General features: G+C 38.5%; 1 protein-coding gene across 1 annotated transcript in view; it reads right to left on the bottom strand.

Annotated features, from left to right (window-relative positions):
• ECPAS (Ecm29 proteasome adaptor and scaffold) overlaps nucleotides 1–22,919 on the bottom strand; it is a gene marked incomplete at both ends in the record, with an annotated part of 115,627 nt that overhangs the window by 30,234 nt on the left and 62,474 nt on the right. The window contains 14 exons of the mRNA XM_080709071.1: nucleotides 1,301–1,355; nucleotides 1,731–1,876; nucleotides 3,874–3,997; nucleotides 5,172–5,273; nucleotides 6,885–7,057; nucleotides 8,089–8,254; nucleotides 9,503–9,637; nucleotides 10,013–10,104; nucleotides 11,151–11,376; nucleotides 12,211–12,291; nucleotides 13,734–13,857; nucleotides 17,639–17,742; nucleotides 21,956–22,078; nucleotides 22,166–22,232. Coding sequence (XP_080565197.1) covers nucleotides 1,301–1,355; nucleotides 1,731–1,876; nucleotides 3,874–3,997; nucleotides 5,172–5,273; nucleotides 6,885–7,057; nucleotides 8,089–8,254; nucleotides 9,503–9,637; nucleotides 10,013–10,104; nucleotides 11,151–11,376; nucleotides 12,211–12,291; nucleotides 13,734–13,857; nucleotides 17,639–17,742; nucleotides 21,956–22,078; nucleotides 22,166–22,232 — 1,718 coding nt within the window. The remainder of the gene's footprint in view (nucleotides 1–1,300; nucleotides 1,356–1,730; nucleotides 1,877–3,873; nucleotides 3,998–5,171; nucleotides 5,274–6,884; nucleotides 7,058–8,088; nucleotides 8,255–9,502; nucleotides 9,638–10,012; nucleotides 10,105–11,150; nucleotides 11,377–12,210; nucleotides 12,292–13,733; nucleotides 13,858–17,638; nucleotides 17,743–21,955; nucleotides 22,079–22,165; nucleotides 22,233–22,919) is intronic.

Genomic DNA, 22,919 nt, shown 5'->3' with positions numbered 1-22,919 from the left:
GAGATATAGCCCAATGGTAGAGGATTCCTGGGTTTACTGTGCAAACTCACACACACCGTTATCAAGGTAAAATATGCAAACATAATCCAAATCAATCTACCTATCTTGCCAAAAATATACTAAATTATCTTAGTGGACATAGCACCATGAGTCACTATAATGAGAACTACATTAGCAGAAAATCAAATTCACAAACCAAGACAACTGTTGAACCTACATGGTGTCACTAGACAGTGTATGACAGAATATCAATGTATGCTGTACACATCAGAGATAAAAGCAGCCTCACATGACTTTAGTACACGTGTACCACATCCAATTTTTAAAAAATGAAAAATCAATACAAAATTGTAGTCGAGCATTGTGACACACGCTTGTAATCCCAGCATTTGGGAGGCTAAGACAGGAGGATCACGGTTCACGGCCAGCCTCAACTACTTAGTGAGGCCCTTTGCAACTCAGTAAGACCCTATTTCAAAATAAGGAATAAAAGCCGGGCGTGGTGGCACACACTTGTAATTCCAGCATTCAGGAGGCTGAGACCAGAGGATCATGGTTCGTGGACAGCCTCAGCTACTTAGTTCCTCCCCAACTTAGTGAGACCCTGTTTCAACTAAAATAGGGTGGGGGGGGGGGCGGAGAGACACAGGTAGCTTGGAGGTTGAATGCCCCTGAGTTCCATCCCCAGACCCACAAAAAAAAAAAAAAAAAAGAATAAAAATGGGACTGGGGGTGTAGCTTGGAGGAAGAATGGCCCTGGGGTTAAATCCTCAGTACCAAAAAATAATAATAAATAAATACTAAAAAAAAATTAGGGCTGGGGATATAGCTCAGAGGTACAATGCCCCTGGGTCCCATCCCCAGTACCCCCCCCCACACACACACACACAAGACGGTATGGTTAAAACAAGTTATAAAACAAAACTACTATTTAAATGTTTAAAAAATTAACTATCTCCAATCAGAGAAGAAAGGTTATCAGAAATAGAAGAATACTAATATTTAGTAGTGGTGCTAATGTTAATGAAGGCCACAGCTCCATTTTTAATACAAAAATAAAGAACATGTTCTAATTAATTAAAAAAAATAAGAATTCCATTTCTAGTACCCTAATCAGAAAGTATTTGGCTTTTTAGTCACTAATATAATGATTACCCCTGATACTGATAAAGTTAAATTTTGTTTTTGTTTTAAAGCTATGTAAAAACTCACAGTTTTCTTTTATGTTCATTAATCCAGATGTTTCAAATTTTTAAATGTTTAATAAAATTTAGAAATAAAATAGTTACTGGCAACCTACCATCATTTTCTGACAGAACCGAAACAAATGCACTCTGGATTTCTTTAAGATGAGACTGAAAGAAGAAAGCAGGCATTAGAACACTGAAACTCTCCCTCTTCAGGAGAATGAAGTCCTTGCTCTCAGCGCACACAAGACCTGACGACCAAGGTAGCTTGCCTTCATCTTTACAGGTGACCAATCAGGCGGGCTGGCACGTGCTCCCTGACCTGACCCAGCCTGGGCCTTGCCATCCTCAGCACTTCTGGGTTCTATCAAGCCTAGCGCATCCTCCAGCCCGTTATCATCGTCTGCCATTCCTTCAGAGAGGGCTCATTTCATCAGTCCCTGCTCCTGGTTAGTGGCCTTCGCCGTGGTGTGCTTTCCTTCCAACCTCTCACTTGGGAACATGGGCTTCCGGCAAAGCTGACAGACATGCGGCGCAGCTCACCTTCACTTCCTTATGGGTGCTCAGCTTCCTCACAAGGGACAGGAGCCAGATGCACGCTGCCTGCCTCACGTGTGGGTTGGGGCTGATGATATGTTTATTTAAAATCACATCCAACACCCATGGGACTACATCATTCACTTTGATTCCTGAGGAAAAGCAAAGAAAGTTCATCATTAAAATAACTAAATATGCCCACCTGAAAAAAATAAATTTAATTTAAAATTAATATAATATATTAACTCTGTAACACGTGAAAATCCAAATGACTAAAAGGTAGCTGTAGGAAGACTGAATAATTATTCACTTTGGAACCTAGGATAAGCTAAGTAACCTTTCAAAAGTATTCAGGTGACTTTAGTTCCCTAGAATGAAAATTTATTCCACTCTCTCCAAGCTCAAAACTTTTTCTCTGTCTAAAAACAAACCAGCCTCTTTTGACTTCACTTGCCTCCTCAACCACCGTGCTTTCTTCCCCTTTCCTTCCTTACTTCAGGCTTCTTGACTCAGCACTACTGACATCCCTGGCTGGGTGATTCTCTGCTGCAGAAAGCTGAGCTGTGCACTGTGGATCCCTGGCCTCCACCGCTATCCTGCCCATCCTCCCCAGCCTGCAGACATCACCAAATGCTGCACTCCTCCAGGCAAGAATCGCTGCTGTACACTAAACCCTTCAGAACAGTGGTCTATACTCGTGGTCAAACTTCTCCTCCAAATCAGCCCTTTAGCTTCTCTTCTCCACAGAAATCCCTTATGAAAGTCACCAAGTACCTTCCTGCTGCTAAATCCAATGATCCCTTCTCAACTCTCATCTTAATTTACTATTAGCAGTATATGACAGTGATTCCCCTCCCATCTCCCAATGTCTCACCTCATCACAGCACCTCACTGAGCGAATTAACCTAGTTCTGAGAGTCATATGAAATCTCTTCTTTACTTTCCCATAACCACTACTCTAGCCAACTGCAGTTCTGCTAGCTGGTCGCTACAATTACCAGGTGTGCCAAGTGTTACATGCTAGAGATACAAGGATAGCCACAAACTAGGCCCGAACTGGCTTCTCAAATGTTCTTCTTCCTATTCGCAGCAAGATTAGTATTCTATAAAAATATCTAAAAGACTGAGTAGCACCCAGCTGAGAATGACAGAACATGCATGATCAAAATTCAGGTAAAAGCCAGGTGTGGTGAGGCACATCTGTAATCCCAGTACTTGGGAGCCTGAGACAGAAAGATTGCAGGTTCAAGGACAGTCTCAGCGATGTAGTGAGATCTCAGCAACCTAGTGAGACCCTATTTCAAAACAAGAAATAAAAAGGGCTGGGAGCAGAGCTCAGAGGTAGAACACCCCTGGATTCAAATCCCAGCACAAATAAATAAGTAAGTAAGTAAATAAATAAATAAATAAATAAACCCTCAGGTAAAGATTCATCAGCACCACTTCAACCACAATGCTTAATGTTTTCCCTTCTCTAAACAGATGAAGACAAGAGAACCTCAACATTCACTGGACTTGAGATTCTTCTGGATAAATAAAAAGCCAAGCAAGATCAAATCTCCCTAGAAAAGGTTAAGATAACATAAAAGAAGTTCAGAAGTACAAAAATTGGCACAGATATCGCTACTTTTAATAAAAAACATCTAGTTCAAATACTGAAGCATATTTTCAATTCCAAATTCAAATCAAACCACAAGCTATCTGTAATCTTAGTAATTGCAATGTACGGTCAGAAACCATATGGCTGCTCAACTACACAGACACTAAAGGCCAGTGTACCTTCAGGGCCAGCAGACAACACTGGACTTCATTATGCAATAAAGGCTTAGGAGACACATAATTTGCAAACCGCTGTGTATTAAATTCTGAAACTAGCTGAACATATTAATCCTCATGAGAAGAGCAAAAGCTTGAAGAACATGCATTGCTAACTTGCCAGCCTGCTTGCCAAAGGATTGAAAAAGGAAGTTTCCATTAATCGCATGCTCACACTTCTTTAATCAACTGTTTTCCTTAACTGAACAAAATTAGCATAGCATATATAAATATGTAAAGATGAGCTAGTAATTATTTTTTGCCTCAAGTGCGACAAGGAGAGGAGACTAAGGCTACGTAAGGACTCTACATCAGTTAACCACGCATTTGGTACCAGCAGGAGGAGCATATTCTTCTTCAGTCACCAGCCAGGCATCTCGGGCAGCCACAGAGCTCGTTCCTATTGCAGCACTGGTAATGGCTTCGCCAATAGTGAACTGAAGTTCTATCTGCTTGGCCTGCAAAGAAGGAAGCAAAAGTCATGAGTGCAAGAGAACATTTCTCAAAATATCCATGTCTATGGAAAAGCTGCTTAATTTTTGGCCTGCTGTTTTCACTCTTTGGCCTGATAACTCAGAGGTTCAAAAGTGGGGTGCAATGAGGAATAGAGAATGTAAGAATGACTTGAAGACCTTTTCCAGGTCTATGCTGTATTCCTAACCTTCAGAAGAGAAAGCCAAGCAATGATTATGATTTTCTAATCATTGAAAGCATGATATGGCTCACCTATGCTGACTAGGGTATAAACTCACTTTGAAGCCACACAAATCTCAGCATAAATTCTAGCTCCATCTCTCACTAGCTACATACCCTAATGAGGTTACTCTGAGCCTCAACATAATACCATCATGTCCCTCAAATGAGGTCAATGTACACAAAGCTTCTACTATATGATACACCTAACTATAGTAACTGCACAATAAACAGTATCCATAGCCTACTAATATCTATTTATACCTATTAACTTCACTAATTTTTCACATCCTTAAATTATACATTATCCAAGCCAGGGATGGTGGTTGAGAGAGGAGGATTACAGATTCAAAGGCAGCCTCAGCAACTTGGCAAGGTTCTCAACAACCTAGCAAGACCTTGTTTTCAAATAAAAATAAAACAGGGCTGAAGGCATAGCTCAGAGGTAGAATGCCCCTGGGATGAACCCCCAGCACCACATCAAGTATGTTTGTGTGTACATGCATGTACACACAGTATCTTCAAACTACTCTCAAATGGTTCAGAAAAATAAGAATGATAAAGCAAATGTAAAATGTTAAAAATTCAGTAAATCTAAAGAAAGGGTATATAGGAGTTCTTCACACTATTCTTACAACTTCACTCTAAGTGGATAAGTTGTAAAAAAATGTTTCAAAAGTCAAACTTGTCCATAATCCCAATACTTGGAAGGCTAAGAAAGGCTAAGTAAATAGGTAAATCAATCAATAAATAAATAATGGTCTTTCCCACATAGGTGATTTCATTAGAGCAGTGCATGGCACTGTGGCAAGCCTAAAGCTAGCAGTCAAGTTTGTGAAAGGCAAATAAATGAATAAAGGCTTAATGAAAACTCTCAGCATACAAAATTACAACAACAACCACAAAAAGAATGACTAACAATCAGAACAATATAAATACCTCCACAGAATCCATCAGACCTTGCAAGAGTAGTTTCTGGTGAGGAAAATCCCCATCCCCAACTGGAAAATAGCCCAGTGTTTGGATTGCTCGTTCTTTCATCTGGAAGAACACAGAATTTTTCTTTTAAATAAAGTATGCAACGGCTTCATTTTAGAACAGTGTTTCCAAGATGAGATGACAGGGAAGGTCAAACTAACACATGGATGCCCAACTTTTTACAAAAGCACCCCAATTTTACAGTATTATGTCCAAATGACAGGGAATGTAGAAAACCATAAAACTGAGTCCATTAAGGAGCCACAGCTGCAATAAAGCAAAAGAACACTTTTGGTCTTACTATCCTTTAAACCATCAGGGTTAGCAATATGGATTCTGGGCCAAGAGAACCTGGACCAAATCATCTTAATCATTTTAGGAGCCTGTGTAGTATATAGCTTTAGGCAAGTTCCTCCACCTCTCTATGACTCTTTCTCATGTTATCTCAAGGAGATCAAAACTACACCTACTTCACTAACCTTCTGGGAGGATTCAATTTTAATGCATGGAAGTGCTTATAAGCATACACCCTGGCATATTACAGTGGTCAACAATAGTTGTTAGTAACTGGTCAGCAATAGCTAATAAAACTATACTATGTGATCTTCTCAGAAAGATTTAAACAGCAGCTAGACCAAAAATGAAATTATTATACTTGTACTAAACTGGTTTTTCCTACTCATTAAGTCATCTTATCTTTTAAAACTAAGGTGCTTTGATCACAAAGGATGCTTTAAAGTCTATGAAAATAGTTGTCTAAACCCCCCCCAAAAAAACGATATATGTCCTTTTCTTCAGATTATTCACATTGCTTAATAACATCCAGGCTTCTTAACAAAACTAGCTATTAAAGGTTTAGATTTAGGTTGGATCAAAAATCATAAAACTGTCAGGATTACAACATTTGTAATCCCAGTACACAGGAGGCTGAGACAAAAGGAGCTCAGGTTCACAACCAGCCTCAGCTACTTAGTGAGGCTCTCCACAACTTAGTGAGACACTGTTTCAAAGTAAAGAATAAAATATAGGGCTGGAGGTATAGGTTGGAGGTAGAATGCCCCTGGCTTTAATTCCCACTACCACAAGAAAAAAAATCATAAAACTACTTAACACCTTTTCTTCTGTGTGGTACTGGGGATGGAACCCAGGGGCATTCTACCTCTGAGCTATGCCCCCAGCCCTATTTTTTATTCTTTATTTTGAAACAGAGTCTCACTGAGTTGCAAAGAGCCTCACTAAGTAGTAGCTGAGGCTGTCCACAAGCGATCCTCTTGTCTCATCCTCCCAAATGCTGGGAAGCATGCACCACCACGCTAGGCTTACTTAACACTTTATTATCCACCTTTTGCTTTACTAAATATTTCTTCATTAATACTTATTTCCAATCTCAACAGTTAAGGCCCTAACTTGGAATAATTGGGCCTGATGATGCACATACTATGGTTGTACGCAAATCATTCCTCGATCAAAAGAAAACACCTAGATTTTCTTCTTTATCGCTCTTTTTGACATCAGTAAATCTTTCCTCCAGCTGCTACATCATCTATCTTCATTATATTGTTTTGTTCACTGGCACATCGGGGAATAGAAAGAACTCCAGAAAGGAAGGGGAAAAAGAGGAGAGGGGGAGAAAGAGACAGAGACAGAGACAGGCACACACACTGCCCAACTTGCCTTATTTGTTTCTTTACTGGAAGGAATTCTACTTAGTAAGCTTTCGACAAGATGTAGTTTGGTAAAGCCAGATCCCTCACCGGGGACTGGGAGTGGACCGTTTCTGCCAATTTCGCCCAAGGCTGTACAAGCAGCAATTGCCAAGAGGGGTGAGGTACTGTCCAAAAATGAGCCTGTAAGCACATTTAAACAAAACACAGTAATATACTACTTATCTTTGTGATGCAAAGCATTCAGCAATGTATTGAAGTTTTTTAAGGCAACAAAATAAAATCAAAGTCTACAATATTTTCAGTTAACCATTTGTTAAAATTTACTCAGTAATAAGATAACCATGGCAACTAAGTATAGCATCTTTTTACCCTATAACATGTAGAAAAGGACAAAAAAAAAAAAAAAAAAAACTGGGTGCGGTGGCGCATGCTTGTAGTCCCCACACTTGGGAGGCAGAGACAGGAGGATCGTGCAGGTTCAAAGCCAGCCACGCTGGCTTAAGAGACCCTGTTTCCAAATAAAAATATAAAATAGGTCTGGGAGTGTAACCCGGAGGTAGAAGGGTTTCCAGGAACCCCAGTACCACCCAAAAAAAAAAAAAAAAAAATGCCAGGTGTGGTAACGTATGCTTCTAATCCCAGTACTTGGGAGGCTCAGGCAGGAGTATCTCAGGTTCGAAGCCAGCCTTGGCAACATAGTGAGGCTCTCAGAAACCTAATGAGGCCGGGTGCGGTGGCACACTCTTGAAATTCAGTACTTGGGAGGCTGAGACAGGAGGATCCGGGTTTGCGACCAGCCTCAGCTACTTAGTGGGGCCCTCCACAACTTAGTGAGACCCTGTTTCAAAATAAAGAATAAAATTGGGGATGTAAATCAGAGGTGATATGCCCCTGGGTTCAATCTTCAGTACCGAAAAAAAAAAAAACTAAAACTAATGAGACCTTGCTTCCAAATAAAAAAATAAAATCAGTCTGCAGGTATATCTTGCAGGTATAATGCATTTAGGTTACATCCCCAGTATTAAAAAAAAAAAAAAAAAGTAAAATCAAATGCTTTCACTGTTACTAAAAACATAAAATTTGTTTATTAAAAAGTTTTATGGTGAAAAATCTTGAGCCTTTAAAGGATAATATTGTAAAATTATTAAAAATCTATTACAATTTAATATAGCTCAAAAATTGCAACAGCCACGTAAGTAGACGTTAATGACCTATTGTTTCTGTGGCGCTCCGAATGAGCTCCTCTTGCTCAGGCAGGGAGTCGGTGGCATTTGTCTCCAGGGCTTGCTGCTCTGCCACTCGCGCTTTCCTTTTAGCCAAGTATCTTCCCACCGTGAAGCCCAGTGCAAGCAAGGATCCGTGCTGTATCTCAGGGCTCTGAATTTAACAACACAATAGTGTATGTCTGTTTCTTATTTATGAAAGATTACAATGAAATAAATGTCTATCAGAATCACATCTCTGATAAACCTAAGACCAAAAAAAGAGGCAATTACTCCAGCTTCCACTGGGTGTCAACAGGTCGAACCTTGAAATTCTAACATACAGGATGCTGAGGAGTTTAACTGTCTTGATTCACTTCCAGGTTTAGATGCCCTAATTTCACACACGACCACTCTGGGTGAAGTAACTGCCTTAACCTGCTCCTATAGTACTCACACTTTCTTCTAACTTATACCTCTTGTGTAGATATAAAATGATAATTTTCAAGCACAATTTCTCCCTATTGCCAATAAAATACAATGAACAGATTCTATTTCTAATTGCTAAAAGCTTTAAATACAAGGTAGCCAAATACACTGCTTGAAAGCACAATTTGTTTTTTACAGGCACCATGATTAAGTGAAAATAGATGAAGAAGAAAAAAAGGAGGTAACATTTCTTTTTTCTTTGCAGTCCTGGGGATGGAACCCAGGGGCACTCAACTGCCGAGCTACATCCCTAGCCCTATTTTTTTAGTTCTTATTTTGAAACAGGGTCTGAGTTGCAATGGGGCCTCACTAAGTAGCTGAGGCTATCTGCGAACTAAGATCCTCCTGTCTCAGCCTCTCAAATGCTGGGATTACAAGTGTACACCACCACTCTCAGCTCAGGAGGTAACATTTCTAAGTACCAAGTAATCCTACGGATTCTTATGTACGTAGCTATCAGTTTATTCACACCTAAAACAGTGCTTTTTACACACAGCACTCAAATCTGCTAAACTAACCAAATGAGCTAGGCATGGTGGTGCACACTTGTAATCCCAGAATTTTGGAGGCTGAGACCAGAGAATTATGATTCACAGCCAGCCTCAGCTACTTAGTGAGGCCCTCCACAACTTAGTGAGAACCTGTTTCAAAATACAGAATAAAAAATAGGGAAGGGGGTGTAGCTCAAAGGTCAAATACCTATGGGTTCCACCCCCAGACTTGCAAATAAATAAATAAATAAATAAATAAATAAATAAATAAATAAATAAAATTAACCAAACAAATCAATATATTATCTGCTCAATCTTAACAGCGATAAAAGCAAGAAACTTGTAAGTTCATTTTACATATGAGAACACAAAAGCTAAAAATAGATTAAATATTTTTGTAAAGCCGTACCCTCTAAAGGTATGAAGATAGACCATTAACATACATGATTGTCTTTTGTCGTCTTTATAAGTTGTTCTATCATTGACTTCAGCTCATTTCCCGACACTGTTGATACGACCACAGAATAAAACAGCGCTGCCAATTCACGCATTTCTTCTTTACTGCTATTCATCAGACTCTGAGCCGTACAGAAAAATAAATACACTCATGATATATAACCATCTTCCCGCTGACAACATCTACTATCTAAACTAAAAGAATAAATGAAACACTTTAGTGTTCAGTCTATTGATATTCATGAGAAAAGCCCACAATAAGCTATTATTTCAAAGCAGAATAAAAGCTAAATATACACCAAAATTAAGCTCAGGCATATTTACTTCAAAGATACAAAAATTCAAAACAGGTGAAAGAGCAGAGATGACCTAAAACAGAGGTCAACAAACTTTTTCTATAAAGACCAAAAAGGCTTTGTGGACCTGTAGGAAGAAGAAATCATGAGATAGTTTGAAATATCCACATTCAAACATAAATATATATGCATAGGACATACCTTTATCCATTCTGTTTTGTCTACAAATTTGGTAGCCAATTTTTCTGGATACACAGACACAGCTTCCAATAGACAATACATGACTGGCAAACCTAAATAAGAATTTAGAACCCTTTTAAATTTTGAGAAAAGAAATTAAAATACAGGGATTACCAAATTCCTCTTAAACAGTAAGTCTAGTGTTTAAACACAAACTCACTCAGCAATACAAAAACAAATATTACATAACCTAAATATTATACATAATACTGCAAAATTATAGATTCTCTATTAAAGGTATACTCTACACATCAACTTTCAAGTAATTATGTATCTACTGTCAGCATTTCTTTCTGAAAAAAAAAAAAGACCTATTTCAAGGATGAATCAAGTATGTATAAAATAGAAACAAGCTGAGTATGGTGGCACACACTTGTAATCCCAGCACTTGGGAGGCTGAGACAGGAGGATTATAGTTCATGGCCAACCTCAGCTACTCAGTGAGGCCCTCTGCAACTTAATGAGACCCTGTTTCAAAATAAAGAATGAAAAAATAGGGCTGGGGGTGAAACTCAAAGGTAGAATGCCCCTGGGTTCAATCCCTAGTACCATAAAAATAAATAAGTAAATAATAGAAACAAAAACTAATGTTCAGCTACAGAAATGAAGAGGGAAAATTAATTTTGCTTTAAATTCTTAGCTGAATTTATTTTTTATTTATTTATTTATTTATTTATTTATTTATTTATTTATTTAATGTTGGTGGTACTGGGGATGGAACCCAAGGGCCTTCTGCCTCCAGGCTATACTCCCAGACCTATCTTATATTTTATTTGGAAATGGTCTCTTAAACCAGCTGAGGCTGGCTTCAAACCTGCACGATCCTCCTGTCTCAGCCTCCCAAGCATGGGGATTACAAGTGTGCGCCACCATGCCCAGCTCTTAGCTGAATTTAAAATTATATTTTTGGGGGAGTGGTGAGTTGTCCCGGGCCACCCTCCCCCTCATGCCATTTTGGCATGAAGCTGTAACTATTTTCTGTATTTCTATTTTCTGTATTTCTATCTTTTTAATAAACTTCTTTAAATCTTCAAAAAAAATAAAATTATATTTTTGCTTCACTGCTTCAATATCTTTCCTTAGCATAGTAACTTCTTACCTCCAACACCTGCTAAAAGCTGCTGAAGCAGGCCAATGTAGATCTGAACAGGATTGGTTTCTCCACTCTTATTCGACGATGATGAGGCTGTTGCCTGGCTGCTTGACATTAGAGTCCGTATGTAGCGTCCAATGGCTGGAGCATGATCTTGCATATCAGCCAGGCTCTGAGAGGTAGGCACCACCCCAGCACTATGAGCTAGGCACATGCGCAAGTACAGGACTATCTAAAATCAGAAGAAAAGGAATACCTGATAAAACATCTCAAAAAGTCAATGTAGAAGTATATTAAAAGTGACAATTTCCAACTTTATCATTCTTCCCAGAAGCCAGAAAATACTATTCAATATGTTATCTAAACTGCCATAATGAAGCAAAAATATTATACAATAAGTTTTATAAATTTATGTAACTTTTATGAATCCAAAAGGCATACTTCTTTAAAGAAGTTAAAATGCTAGCTCAACCCTAGTCCCCCTACCCTTTGGTGCTGGGGACTGAACCCAGGGCTTTGCATATGCTAAATCACACGCTCTGCTAATGAGGCACAACCCCAGTCCTATTCTTACTAAACTTTAAATAAGATTACTTCTTGTAACTTAATTAGTACAAATCAATAATCTCAAACTAGACTTTCCCTGGATAAATGAATTCTCTTTGACCATCAAACCTAGAAAACCCTAACCTAAACAATGTTAACATTACAACTGAAATCTAACTTGCTAAAAAAGCCCAATAGCAATCAATCCAGAGCATCCAGTTCTCCCACAAAACCCCCTGAGGGCTGGGGATGTAGCTCAGTGGCAGAACACTTACCTAGCATGAAGCCAGTCCAAGATTCAAACCTTAAACACGCACACACACACACACACACACACACACACACCCCTCATTAAAATAATTATGAACTAAAATAATACCAATTACTAAACACCCTGAAAAGAACAATAGCACAACTTATGGATTTACCTAAAACACAAAACAAAAAGATCAAAGATGTGATTTTGGGGTATAATGCTATTGTTTAGAATCTCTTACAGAAAGCCAAATGAAAGTCCTACCTCTCCAAATGCCGCTGGATTAAACGGAAGGACAGTGGTCCCAGTCATGTATTTGACTGGAGTTTTCATTCGATGCGAAGCCTAATAAAAATAAATCCAAAACAAACACAATCATTAAACGATGGGGCACATGTGCCCTTCCTTAACTCAAGAGAACTGTATTTCTAGCCACATTATTATCCAAGATTTGCATCTGTCTTTTTCTAATCAAAACATTTTCCTATTAATTCTGCTGGTGTATATGTCCTTCATACCCTAAATGGCAGGTGTGTTGCCTTTTCTCCACATTTTTTACTGGAGTATTTAAAAAGAATAAGTCTACTCCAAACATCTATTAACATGGTCACCCCAGGTCACTAAAATGCCTGTAACTTCATTAACAGTGGAGGCACAGGGCATCTTCAGACTACAAAATGACTACCATGGAAAGGAGAATTATGGCTGCTGCACAGTGACCTCTAACTTCCATAAGGTGCCAACCAAGCAAAAAGCAAGAATCACAGTAGAAGTGAAAGGCGGCCAAATACTCTGCCACATATCCAAAAGGCACTGATGTGCCAAGCAGGAGAGATAGGGCTAGGGATCATTACCACCAATACTCTGGCCCACAAGCAGGAAGCAATGGCTGAAGCAAGTGATTTGCAAGATCATCTAAACTGTTCCCTGAGGCATCAGTAAATTTATGCTATCTAAACAGTGCCTTTAAAAATAAAAAAAAGAAGGCCAGGCACAATGGTAGACAACTGTAATGTCAGCAACTCAGGAGGCTGAGGCAGAAGAAGCACAGGTGTGGTGAGCCTGGGCAACTTCATGAGACCCTGCCTCAAAATAATTTAAAAAAAAAAGAGGAGGAGGACGGAGATGTATTTCAATGGCAGAGCACCCCTGGATTCAATCCCAAGTACTACAATCAATCAAGTAATCAAAAGGAGAAACTGGAGACATCAGAGCACTTGCCCAGCATGCACAAGGCCCTGAATTTGATCCCCTGTACCACAAAAAAATTAAAAGAAGATGTATTTTGTTGGTGGGGTGGGGGGTAATTGGGGATTGAACCCAGGAGTATTTTATCACCAGGCTATACCCCCAGCACAATTTTATTTTTTGTTTTGTAACAGGGTCTCACTAGATTGCTGAGAGTCTCACTACGTGCTATAGCTCTCCTCAAACTTGTGATCCTCCTGTCTCAGCCTCCCAAGTACTGGGATTACAAGTGTGTGCCACCATGCCCAGCTAGAAGGTATATTTTTAATCATTCATACCATGGGAAAAATTTTTTTAAACATAGCCAAATGTTGATGAGCATGAAAGAATTATAAATAAATCAGATTTATGCAAAGCAGATTAATTGTATCTAAAAATCACATTTTTCTCCTTACTTTGTACCGCCCTCTCACTATAAATCTCAACACTGCTAGAAACTACTAATATCCAATATTTAGTGATTGCATTGTCACTTTAAATGTTTATTTTTATCATCTGTTATATGTTTCAAACTAATTGTCTGAAGTAAAATGCCATACCTTTTCTTGTATATAATACACCATCTCTGGGAAAGAAGGCATCTGTTTAGAAGCATTTTCTTTGATGTTTCTACCAGGAAGACACCTTAATACTCGTTGTGCTTCTCCATGAACTTCTTCGCGTCTTTCAGAAAGACAAACAAGAATAAAAAATAAATTTTACCCAATGGAGAATGGCTATTTGAAGAATGGGAATTTGATTTGGCAGCTAGAGCTCTGAGAAGATGTCTGAAATATATCCTTGGCTATCTAAGCAAAATCTCAGTAAAATTTATTAAAAGAAATTACTTCTTTTTGTAAATTTCATGAGATTTAGAGACATGGCTTACATCTTTGATTTTTACTCACAGAAACAAACAAGACAGGATATTGTTCACAGACACAAGCATCCATGTGTGTGCTCTACCCTTACTAGATGCAAACCACAAACCATGCACACGCTGACACTTGGTGACTGGAGCCCGGGGGATGGCACAGGCCTGTGAGCACAATGCTTGGGAGGCTGAGACAGACAGGAGGCTGCAGGTTAACGGCCAGCCTCAGCAACTTAGTGAGACCCTGTGTTTCAAAATAAAAAAATAAAATAGAGCTAGGAGTATTTCTCAGAGGCAGAACATCCCTGGGTTCAATCTCCAGTACCAAAAATAGACAAATAAATAAGCAAATAAATAAAAACTAGTGACTGCGAAGGGGAGGTGCTGGGGTATCTAAAGTTAAATGTCATACCTTTTCTTCAGGTATGAAATTGACCAAATTAGCTATATTCATGTGAGACTATGTCACAATGAATTCCATTATGCATAATTATATCCAATTTTAAAACATCAAAAAATCAGTGACTGTCCACTGTCCTAGACTACACTCAAACTCTTAAATCTCTGCAACTTAGCTTCATTTCAGACCACCTACAGAATGTCTTTAACAATCATCTTATTCAGATACCACAAGTTTTAAGTCTATAATTGCCTATGATTTGGTATAGTTTTCCTAACAACACTTACAAAGAAAGGAATTAATACATAATAAAGCTTCAAGCTATGGGGATTGTGAGATTCCATCTCACTCTAGTTAGAATGGTAGTCATTAAGGATATAAAAAACAATAAATGCTAGTAAAGATGCAGGGGAAGAAAGAACTTTTTATACATAGTGGATGTAAGTTAGTAAGCACTATGGAAATCAGTATGGAAGTTCCTCCAAAGAACAGGAATGAGTCAGGCGCGGTGGCCCACGCCTGTAATCCCAGCATTTGAGAGGCTGAGACAGGAAGATTGCAGGTTGGAAGCCAAGCTCGGCAATCTAGAGAGGATCTCAGCAACCTAGCAAAACCTTGTTTCCTAATAAGAAATAAAATCAGGCTGAAGGGTATGTCTTGGAGATAGAATGGCTCTTGAGTTAAATTCCCAGTACCATTAAAAAAAAAAAAAAAAAAAAGGCTAGGAATGGAACCACCATATGACTCAGCTATAATACTCTTTGGTATTTATCCAGAAGAATTAAAGTCAGCACACTATAGCAACATATGTATATCTATATTTATTCCAGGAAAATTCACAGCAATTAAACTATGGAATCAACCTAGGTATCCATCAATAGATGAATAAAGAAAATGTGCTATTTATTTATAATAGAGTTTTATTCAGCCATAAATAAGAACATAATTATGTCATTTGTAGGAAATAGAACTAGAAAGCATACGTTAGGCAAAATAAGTCAGATTCAAAGTCAAGGATCATATGTTTTATCTGATATGTGGAAGAAAAAAGGAAATGGCAGGGGAAATTATGAAAACAGAAGGGAGACTAATAAAGTAGAAGAAGGGAGCCAGGTGGAGGGAGGGTGGGAGGAAAACAGGCACTAGGGAATGGAATTGACCAAATTATGCTATGTTCATGAACAATATATAACAAATCCCACTATTATTTAATCATAATGCACCTTTTTTTTTTTTTTTTTTTTGCAGAACTGGGGATTGAGCCCAGGGACATTCTACCTCCAAGCTACAGGCCCTAGCCATATTTTTTATTTTTTATTTTGAAACAGGGTCTCACTGAGTTGCTGAGGGCCTCACTAAGTAACTGAGGTTGGCCACAAACCTGATCCTCCTGTCTTAGCCTTCCAAGTATTGGGATTACAAGTGTGCACTACAACACCCAGAAAAAAAGAAAAAAACTTTTAAAAAAGTCAGAACCTGGCCAGGCGTGGTGGCGCACGCTTATAATCCCCTTGCTTGGGAGGCGGAGACAGGAGGATCACATAGGTTCTAAGCCAGCCACACTGGCTTAAGAGACACTGTTTCCAAATAAGAAAAAAAAAAAAAAAAATAGGTCTGGGAGTGTAGCCCGGAGGTAGAAGGGCTTCCAGGAACCCCATTACCACAAAAAAAAAAAAAAAAAAAAAAAGGTCAGGACCTAGCAATACTCATGATATTCAGTTAAAATAGCAACCCCCAAATCATAACAAAACATATAATTTATGAGGGGTAAATAAAGGGCATGTAGTTGGACTGGTTAGAATACTGAGTTACCAAGGAATTGCCCACTTATTCTTTCTTTTTTTTTTTTTTTTGGTAGGTCTGGAACCCAGGGGCATTCAACCTCTGAGCTACACCCCCCTGCCCTATTTTTTTTTCTTTTATTTTTTTGAAACATGGTCTCATAGAGTTGCAAAGGGCCTCACTAAGTAGCTGAGGCTGTCCTTGAACCGCAATCTTCTTGTCTCAGCCTCCCAAATGCTGGAATTACAAGCATGTGCCTCCATGCTGGGCTTATTCTTTATTTTGAAATGGGGTGTCACTAAGTTGCAGATGGCCTCACTAAATTGCCTTGGCTGGCTGTGAGCCTAGCTTTCTGTCTCAGCCTCCCAAGTACTGGGATTACAAGTATATGCCACCATGTGTAGTTTTGCATACCGCATGTCCCAATTTCAGAAACACATCAATGATTAAATGAAGGTATCATACAGTCAGAAATTTAATAATATAATGTATTTATATAAAATTTAATATATACCTCATTTTCACTTTCTTTTGCAGTACTGGGGGTGGAACCCAGGGGCATTCTACCTCTGAACTACACACCCAGCCCTATTTTTATTCTTTATTTTGAAACAGGGTTTTAGTGACTTGAAAAGGGCCTCACTCAGTAACTGAGGCTGTCCACAAACTGTGATCCTCCTGTCTCAGCCTCCCAAATGCTGGGATTACAAGCTTGAGTCACCACACCCAGCCTATATATCTCTTTTTGTGTTGTGTGTGTGGTACTGGGGTGGAACCCAGAGGCTTTTCTACCTTGGGCTATACTCACAGACCTATTTTATATTTTATTTGGAAACAGGGTCTCACTGAGTTGCTGAGGACTCACTAAGTAGCTAAGGCTGGCTTCAAACCTATATGATTCTCCTGTCTTTGCCTCCCAAACCCTGGGATAACAAGCGTGAACCACCATGACCAGCTTTCTCATTTTTAAACTTAGTATATTAAATATAAAATCATACTTCAATGAAATGCTAAAATATGTATGTCAAACCATCAATGACATTAATCTTTTCTTCTTATATAAGGCCTGTTTTAAAGATAAAAGTATATAATGTATATAATTATATAATTTGCTTTATTTGCACTGACCATTTTATAAACATTTTCTATACTCTCTACATATCAGGTGTTACTGACATACCTGTAATCTATACATATTAATCAACTATACATGTAATTTATGTATGTAATTCAATCTACTGAATTATAAATTCTAATACTTACATTTTACAAGTCGTATCAAGGGCCATACTATTTAATAAATTGCTTCTAAGTGTCAGAGACCAACATTGCAAACACCACAAATTTTAGTAACTTCCAAATAAATTTAAAATGAACCCAAATTCAAATTAACACCTTTGGAAACTTACGGATCTCCAGCAGCTAGTAGAAGCAAATATCTGGAAGGTATGTGATCTGAAGGGAACACCGTGCTGGCAAACTTCACAGCCACCTGCCGAACTTGAACTTCAGGCTATTAAAAACACAAAACAACCCCCCCAAAAAACCAAACAATGCAATTATCAGCAACTCATTCCAGTCACAATAAGTCATCCTCATTATAAATAATTCAAAATTTAAGTTGACATTTCAATAAATATGTATGTAAATCAATAAAATCAAGCAAATCATTTGTTCAAGACCACGCCCTACCCCCTTCTTCTCTCTCTCATGTTGGGGATTGAAATCAGGACATCATGCAATGTAAGCACACATTCTATCTCTTCACAGTTCAAGATCTTTAAATATGTTGTTTAAAAGTCTTTGTGATCCTCTGGTAGAAGAATAATATCTAGACTATACAGAAAACTCAAGAAACTCAGCACTAAGAAAACAACCCAATCAAAAAATGGGCAAGTGAACTAAATAGACACTTCACGAAAAGAAGAAATTCAAACAGCCAATAGATGCATGAAAAAATGCTCAACATCAGAAAGATGCAAATCAAGACTACCCTGAGAGTTCACCTAACTCCAACTAGAACGGCAATCATTCAAAATACAAACAACAACAAATGCTGGCAAGGATGTGAAGAAGTGGGAACTCTAATCGTTGGTGGGATTGCAAATTAGTGCAACCACTTTGATAAACTGTATGGAGGAGCCGGGCGTGGTGGCACATGCTTGTAATCCCCGCGCTTGGGAGGCAGAGACAGGAGGATCGCGCAGGTTCAAAGCCAGCCGCGTGCGCTGGCTTAGGAGACCCTGTTTCCAAATTAAAAAAATAGGTCTGGGAGTGTAGCCCAGAGGTAGAAGGGCTTCAAGGAACCCCAGTACCACCAAAAAAAAAAAAAAAAAAAAAAACTGTATGGAGGATTCTCAGAAGAATGGAAACAAACTTACCATATGATCCAGTAAAACCACTTCTGAGTATCTACCCAAAAGAATGGAAACTAAACTACCAAACTAATGCATGTGTATCTATATTCATAGCTGCACAATTCACAACTGCCAAACTATGGAACCAGCCAAGATGTCTATCAACAGATGAATGGATTACAAAACTATGGGATATGTACACAATGGAATTCTACTCAACCATAAAGAAAAACACAATTACATCATTTATAGGGAAATGGATGGAACTGGAGACCATTATGCTGATATTAATTAGTAAGTCACAAAAAAAATTAAGAAATCGGATGCTCTTCCTAATATGCAAAAGCTAAGAAAAAAATGGTTCATAGGAGGAACTCTAGACAAAGAAGGAGATACTACAGATGAGCAAATAAGGTGACCTAACTGAGGGGATGGGAGGGGGGAAGAGAAAAATTCTTTAATGTTCATGATGTATATTAACAAATATATCAAAATCAATCACTAAGCCAAACATGAGAATGAGGGAGGAGGAGGAATGGAGTGGGTTGGGTAAGGGCTAATTGAGAGATGTGTGTATGTATGTCTCCACCATCTTGAACTCCATTAAGATGTATGACGAATAATGTGCCAATAAAAAATTTTTTTAAAAAAGTCTTTGTGTCGATGGCATTACCTAAAATACTTTGATAAGAAGATCCTCCAGGTAATGCAGAAAGATCCACAAAGACTGTAACTACAGAAATTCTCTGTACATGCATATCTTCAGCCCAAAACTTGGGACCAGGGTCCCTGTGACAGTATCTTGTCACCATCTCTGCCTCCCCAATTCTCAATCTCTCTCACATGAGTAAAATTCAGGTGTTTTGCAAGGAACAGAAACAGCACTTACTTCAAATCCTTACAAATATGAAACAAATGTCTCTTAACACGCTCAGACTAGCTCTAAAGTTAAGACTAATTCCAAAGCAAAGATTCAAATACATAATCAATTTAAAAAATCATTTTAGCCAGGTGTGGTGACACACACTTGTAATCCCAGCATTTGGGAGGCTGAGACAGGAGGATCGCAGTTTGCGGACAGCCTCAACTACTTAGTGAGGCCCTTTGCAATTTAGTGAGACCCTGTTTCAAAATAAAGAATTAAAAATAGGTCTAAGAGTGTAGCTCAGAGGTAGAATGCCCCTGGATTTCACCCCCAGTACTGCAACAAAAAATATATATATTAGAACCTATTGATCCTACAGCTTTACCCTCATATACCTTTCTATAGGTCATTCCTCTAACCACAAATAGAAGCGACATAAAAGAGATACTAAGAAATATATGTCCCTTTCATTCAGGTATTCTTAGCACTTTGCATTCCTTGAGTTTCATCAAAGAGCAATGATATTAGCCAGATGTGGTGGTATATCCCTATAATCCCAGTATTTGGAAGGCTGAGACAGAAGAATTGCAGGTTTGAAAACAGCTTCAGATCTAGCCACACCCTGTTTCAAAGTAAAAAATAAAGCTGGGCGTGGTGGCACACATTTGTAATTCCAGGACTGAGGAGGCTGAGACAAGAGGATCATGGGCTTGCAGCTAGCCTCAGCAACTTACTCTGCAACTTGGTGAGACCCTGTTTCAAAAATAAAGAATAAAAGATAGGGCTGGGAGTGTAACTCACAAGAGAATACCCTGTATTCAATCCCCAATACCACAAAAAACAAACAAACAAACAAACAAACAAACAAACAAACAAACCAGGCATGGTGGTACATGCTTGTGATCCCAGTGCTTGGAAGGCTGAGATAGGAGAATCACAGGTTCAAGACCAGCCTCAGCAACCTTGTGAGACCCTGTTTCCAAATAAAATAGGGGTGGGTGTAGCTCAGAGACAGAATGCCCCAAGTTCAATTCCCAGTACCACAAAAAAATAAATAAATAAATAAATAAATAAAAGGGCAGGGGCGTCGCTAGGAAGTAGAATGCCTCTGGGTTCAATCCCCCCCCCAAAAGCAATGGTATTAAGAACTAGTCTAAATATCTAAATTATATAATTTAGAATTTAGTCTACAGTTTGGTTGCTTTAACTGTCTTTCACTTTGTCATACCACTAAATGATTTTATCTGCATGAACAGAACCAGTATCTACAAGCATCACATAAGCATCACATTAGCTTGTAAGGTTACCTAGAGAAAGTTTTAAGTGTTCTATTCCACTGAGCTTCCAGATTAGCCTAAATATCTTTGAGATAAAGGACCATGTCTAGCTCCTGTGTACTGGATACCAGGAGCATTTGGCAATGAAACTCTATGTAGAGTAAGCTTGCAGAATATATATAATGTTACACCTTAAAACTCACATTTCATTAGAAACCTTTCTGAACCTTTAAAATTTCCCTCAATATAAACCTATTAAATTATGTAAGCCTAATCTCAGTAGGAAGTAGTTAATGTTCATCTCATTAATATTTTAGCATCATTCCCTTCGCAAATCTCCCCCTTTCTCTATGAGAAATGTAGGACAAAATTGCTGTAACAAATAAATAATGTATGCTGTATATTACATATTATGTATATCTCTAAAGATACTCCAAATTCTCCTCCAAACCCCCATGAAAGCTAATAAAACAGAAGGAAGAAGAGCATGCATGATAGTACTAGCTTGCTTCTACAGCCTAACTTTGACTTAGGCAACCTGTCTTTTTTCCTTCTGCTTTTCTCTGACAATGCTAAAGAAAAAAAAAAAAAATTTAAATTTTGTTCTTAAAAATGTAAAATTTAGGTCTGAGAGTACTTGTCTAGCATGCACAAGGCCCTGGGCTTAATCCCCACCCAGCACTATGAAAGAAGCAAAGGAAGGGAGGGAGGAAGGCAGGATCTTGTCACGTTTGACAATATGCATGGAACCAGAAGACATTATGTTAAGTGAAATAAACAAGGCACAGAAAGACAAATATTACATAATCTTGTTCATATGTGGACTCTAAAAAAGTTGACCTCATAGAAAGAGAGAGTAGAATAGTGGCAACCAGAGCCTGGGGAAGTAGGGGACAAGGAGGGAAGGGGACAGGTTCGCTGCAGGTACTACACTAAAATTAGAAGTAGTAAGTTCTGGTGTTCTACTGCAAAGTAGGGTGGCTACCGATCATGATAATATACTGCATATTTCAAAAAGCTAAAGGAAAGGATGTTTAACATTTCACCCCAAAAATGTTTGAAGAGAAATACTTACCCTGACTTAAATATCATACAATATATACATATATTAAACATCACAATGTACCATAAATAGGTAGGGTTTTGAATGTGTCAACTTCAAAGCTGTATTTTTAAGAAAAAATGTTTATGTGCTCCCTGCATTGTCACTCACATAGCTGGGCCCACCTTTATTAAGTACGAAGCCACAAGTGCCTCCATCAGAGTCCGCTGTGCTCCTTCCAAGGTACTATAGGCCCCAACCATCATAGACAAGGCTTCTTGAATAGCAAGTCGAGTCTCAGGCTCTTCCTATAAAATGACAAACAGTGTTTGCCTTCCTGTTGCTGCCCAGATGCACATCCAAGCAGAAAGCATCAGCATTGCCTGCCTCCCTACCTTACACAGGGCTTCAAAAAGCTGCTGCACAAGAGCAATATCCTTGGTGAATAAATGAGGCATTCGACTGTAAGAAATACAAGGGTATAATTACTATCATAAATTTCCATGAAACGAAAAAAGAAGATGAAACCACACACAAATTTTTCTACACAAATTTTTCTAAACATTTTCCTCTCCATATATGTTGGCATAATAAGATTCCCTCCCCCAAAGCCTAATATTTTTAAAGTAAATATCTTATCCTTCAACTATCTAATCCAAGTAATCCTTGATTAATACATAAATTTTCTAGATATTTTTCTATAATCTTCCATGCATTCAGTTAACATTTCTGATTTTCACAGGAAGAAAAGAAATAAGAAAAAACTGAAATTTGTGGAAGCCAACAGTAAGGATTGCCACAACCTTGCGCTCTACAAGGTGAATCTGGGCTTACTTTCTTCTGAATCCCAACTCCTTTCTCTGCACAGTAAAAAAGAACAGGCCTTGTCTACACAGGCCAATACAGAACCTGCTCTCTCTCAGGGCCAAAGCAGCACAGGGTGCTACCGAGGACACTTCATCTCCACCTCCCAGCTCTGAAATACAGTGAGAGAAGGCAAAAACCCGGAGGAACTGTAGGGAGGAAGTCATGCTGAGCAGAAGAAAGTAAATCCATCTGTGACAAGAGGGCCACTCAGAATAATATAAACACTACCAGAAAAGAAGAACCACCAGACAAAATTCAAGTGCTGGGATTATCAAGTTTAGG

The sequence above is a fragment of the Muscardinus avellanarius genome, assembly GCF_963383645.1.
Source record: "Muscardinus avellanarius genome assembly, chromosome: 13".
NCBI lineage: Eukaryota > Metazoa > Chordata > Mammalia > Rodentia > Gliridae > Muscardinus > Muscardinus avellanarius.
Note: the sequence above shows the minus strand (reverse complement) of the source record. Positions and strands in the feature narration are given on the sequence as shown.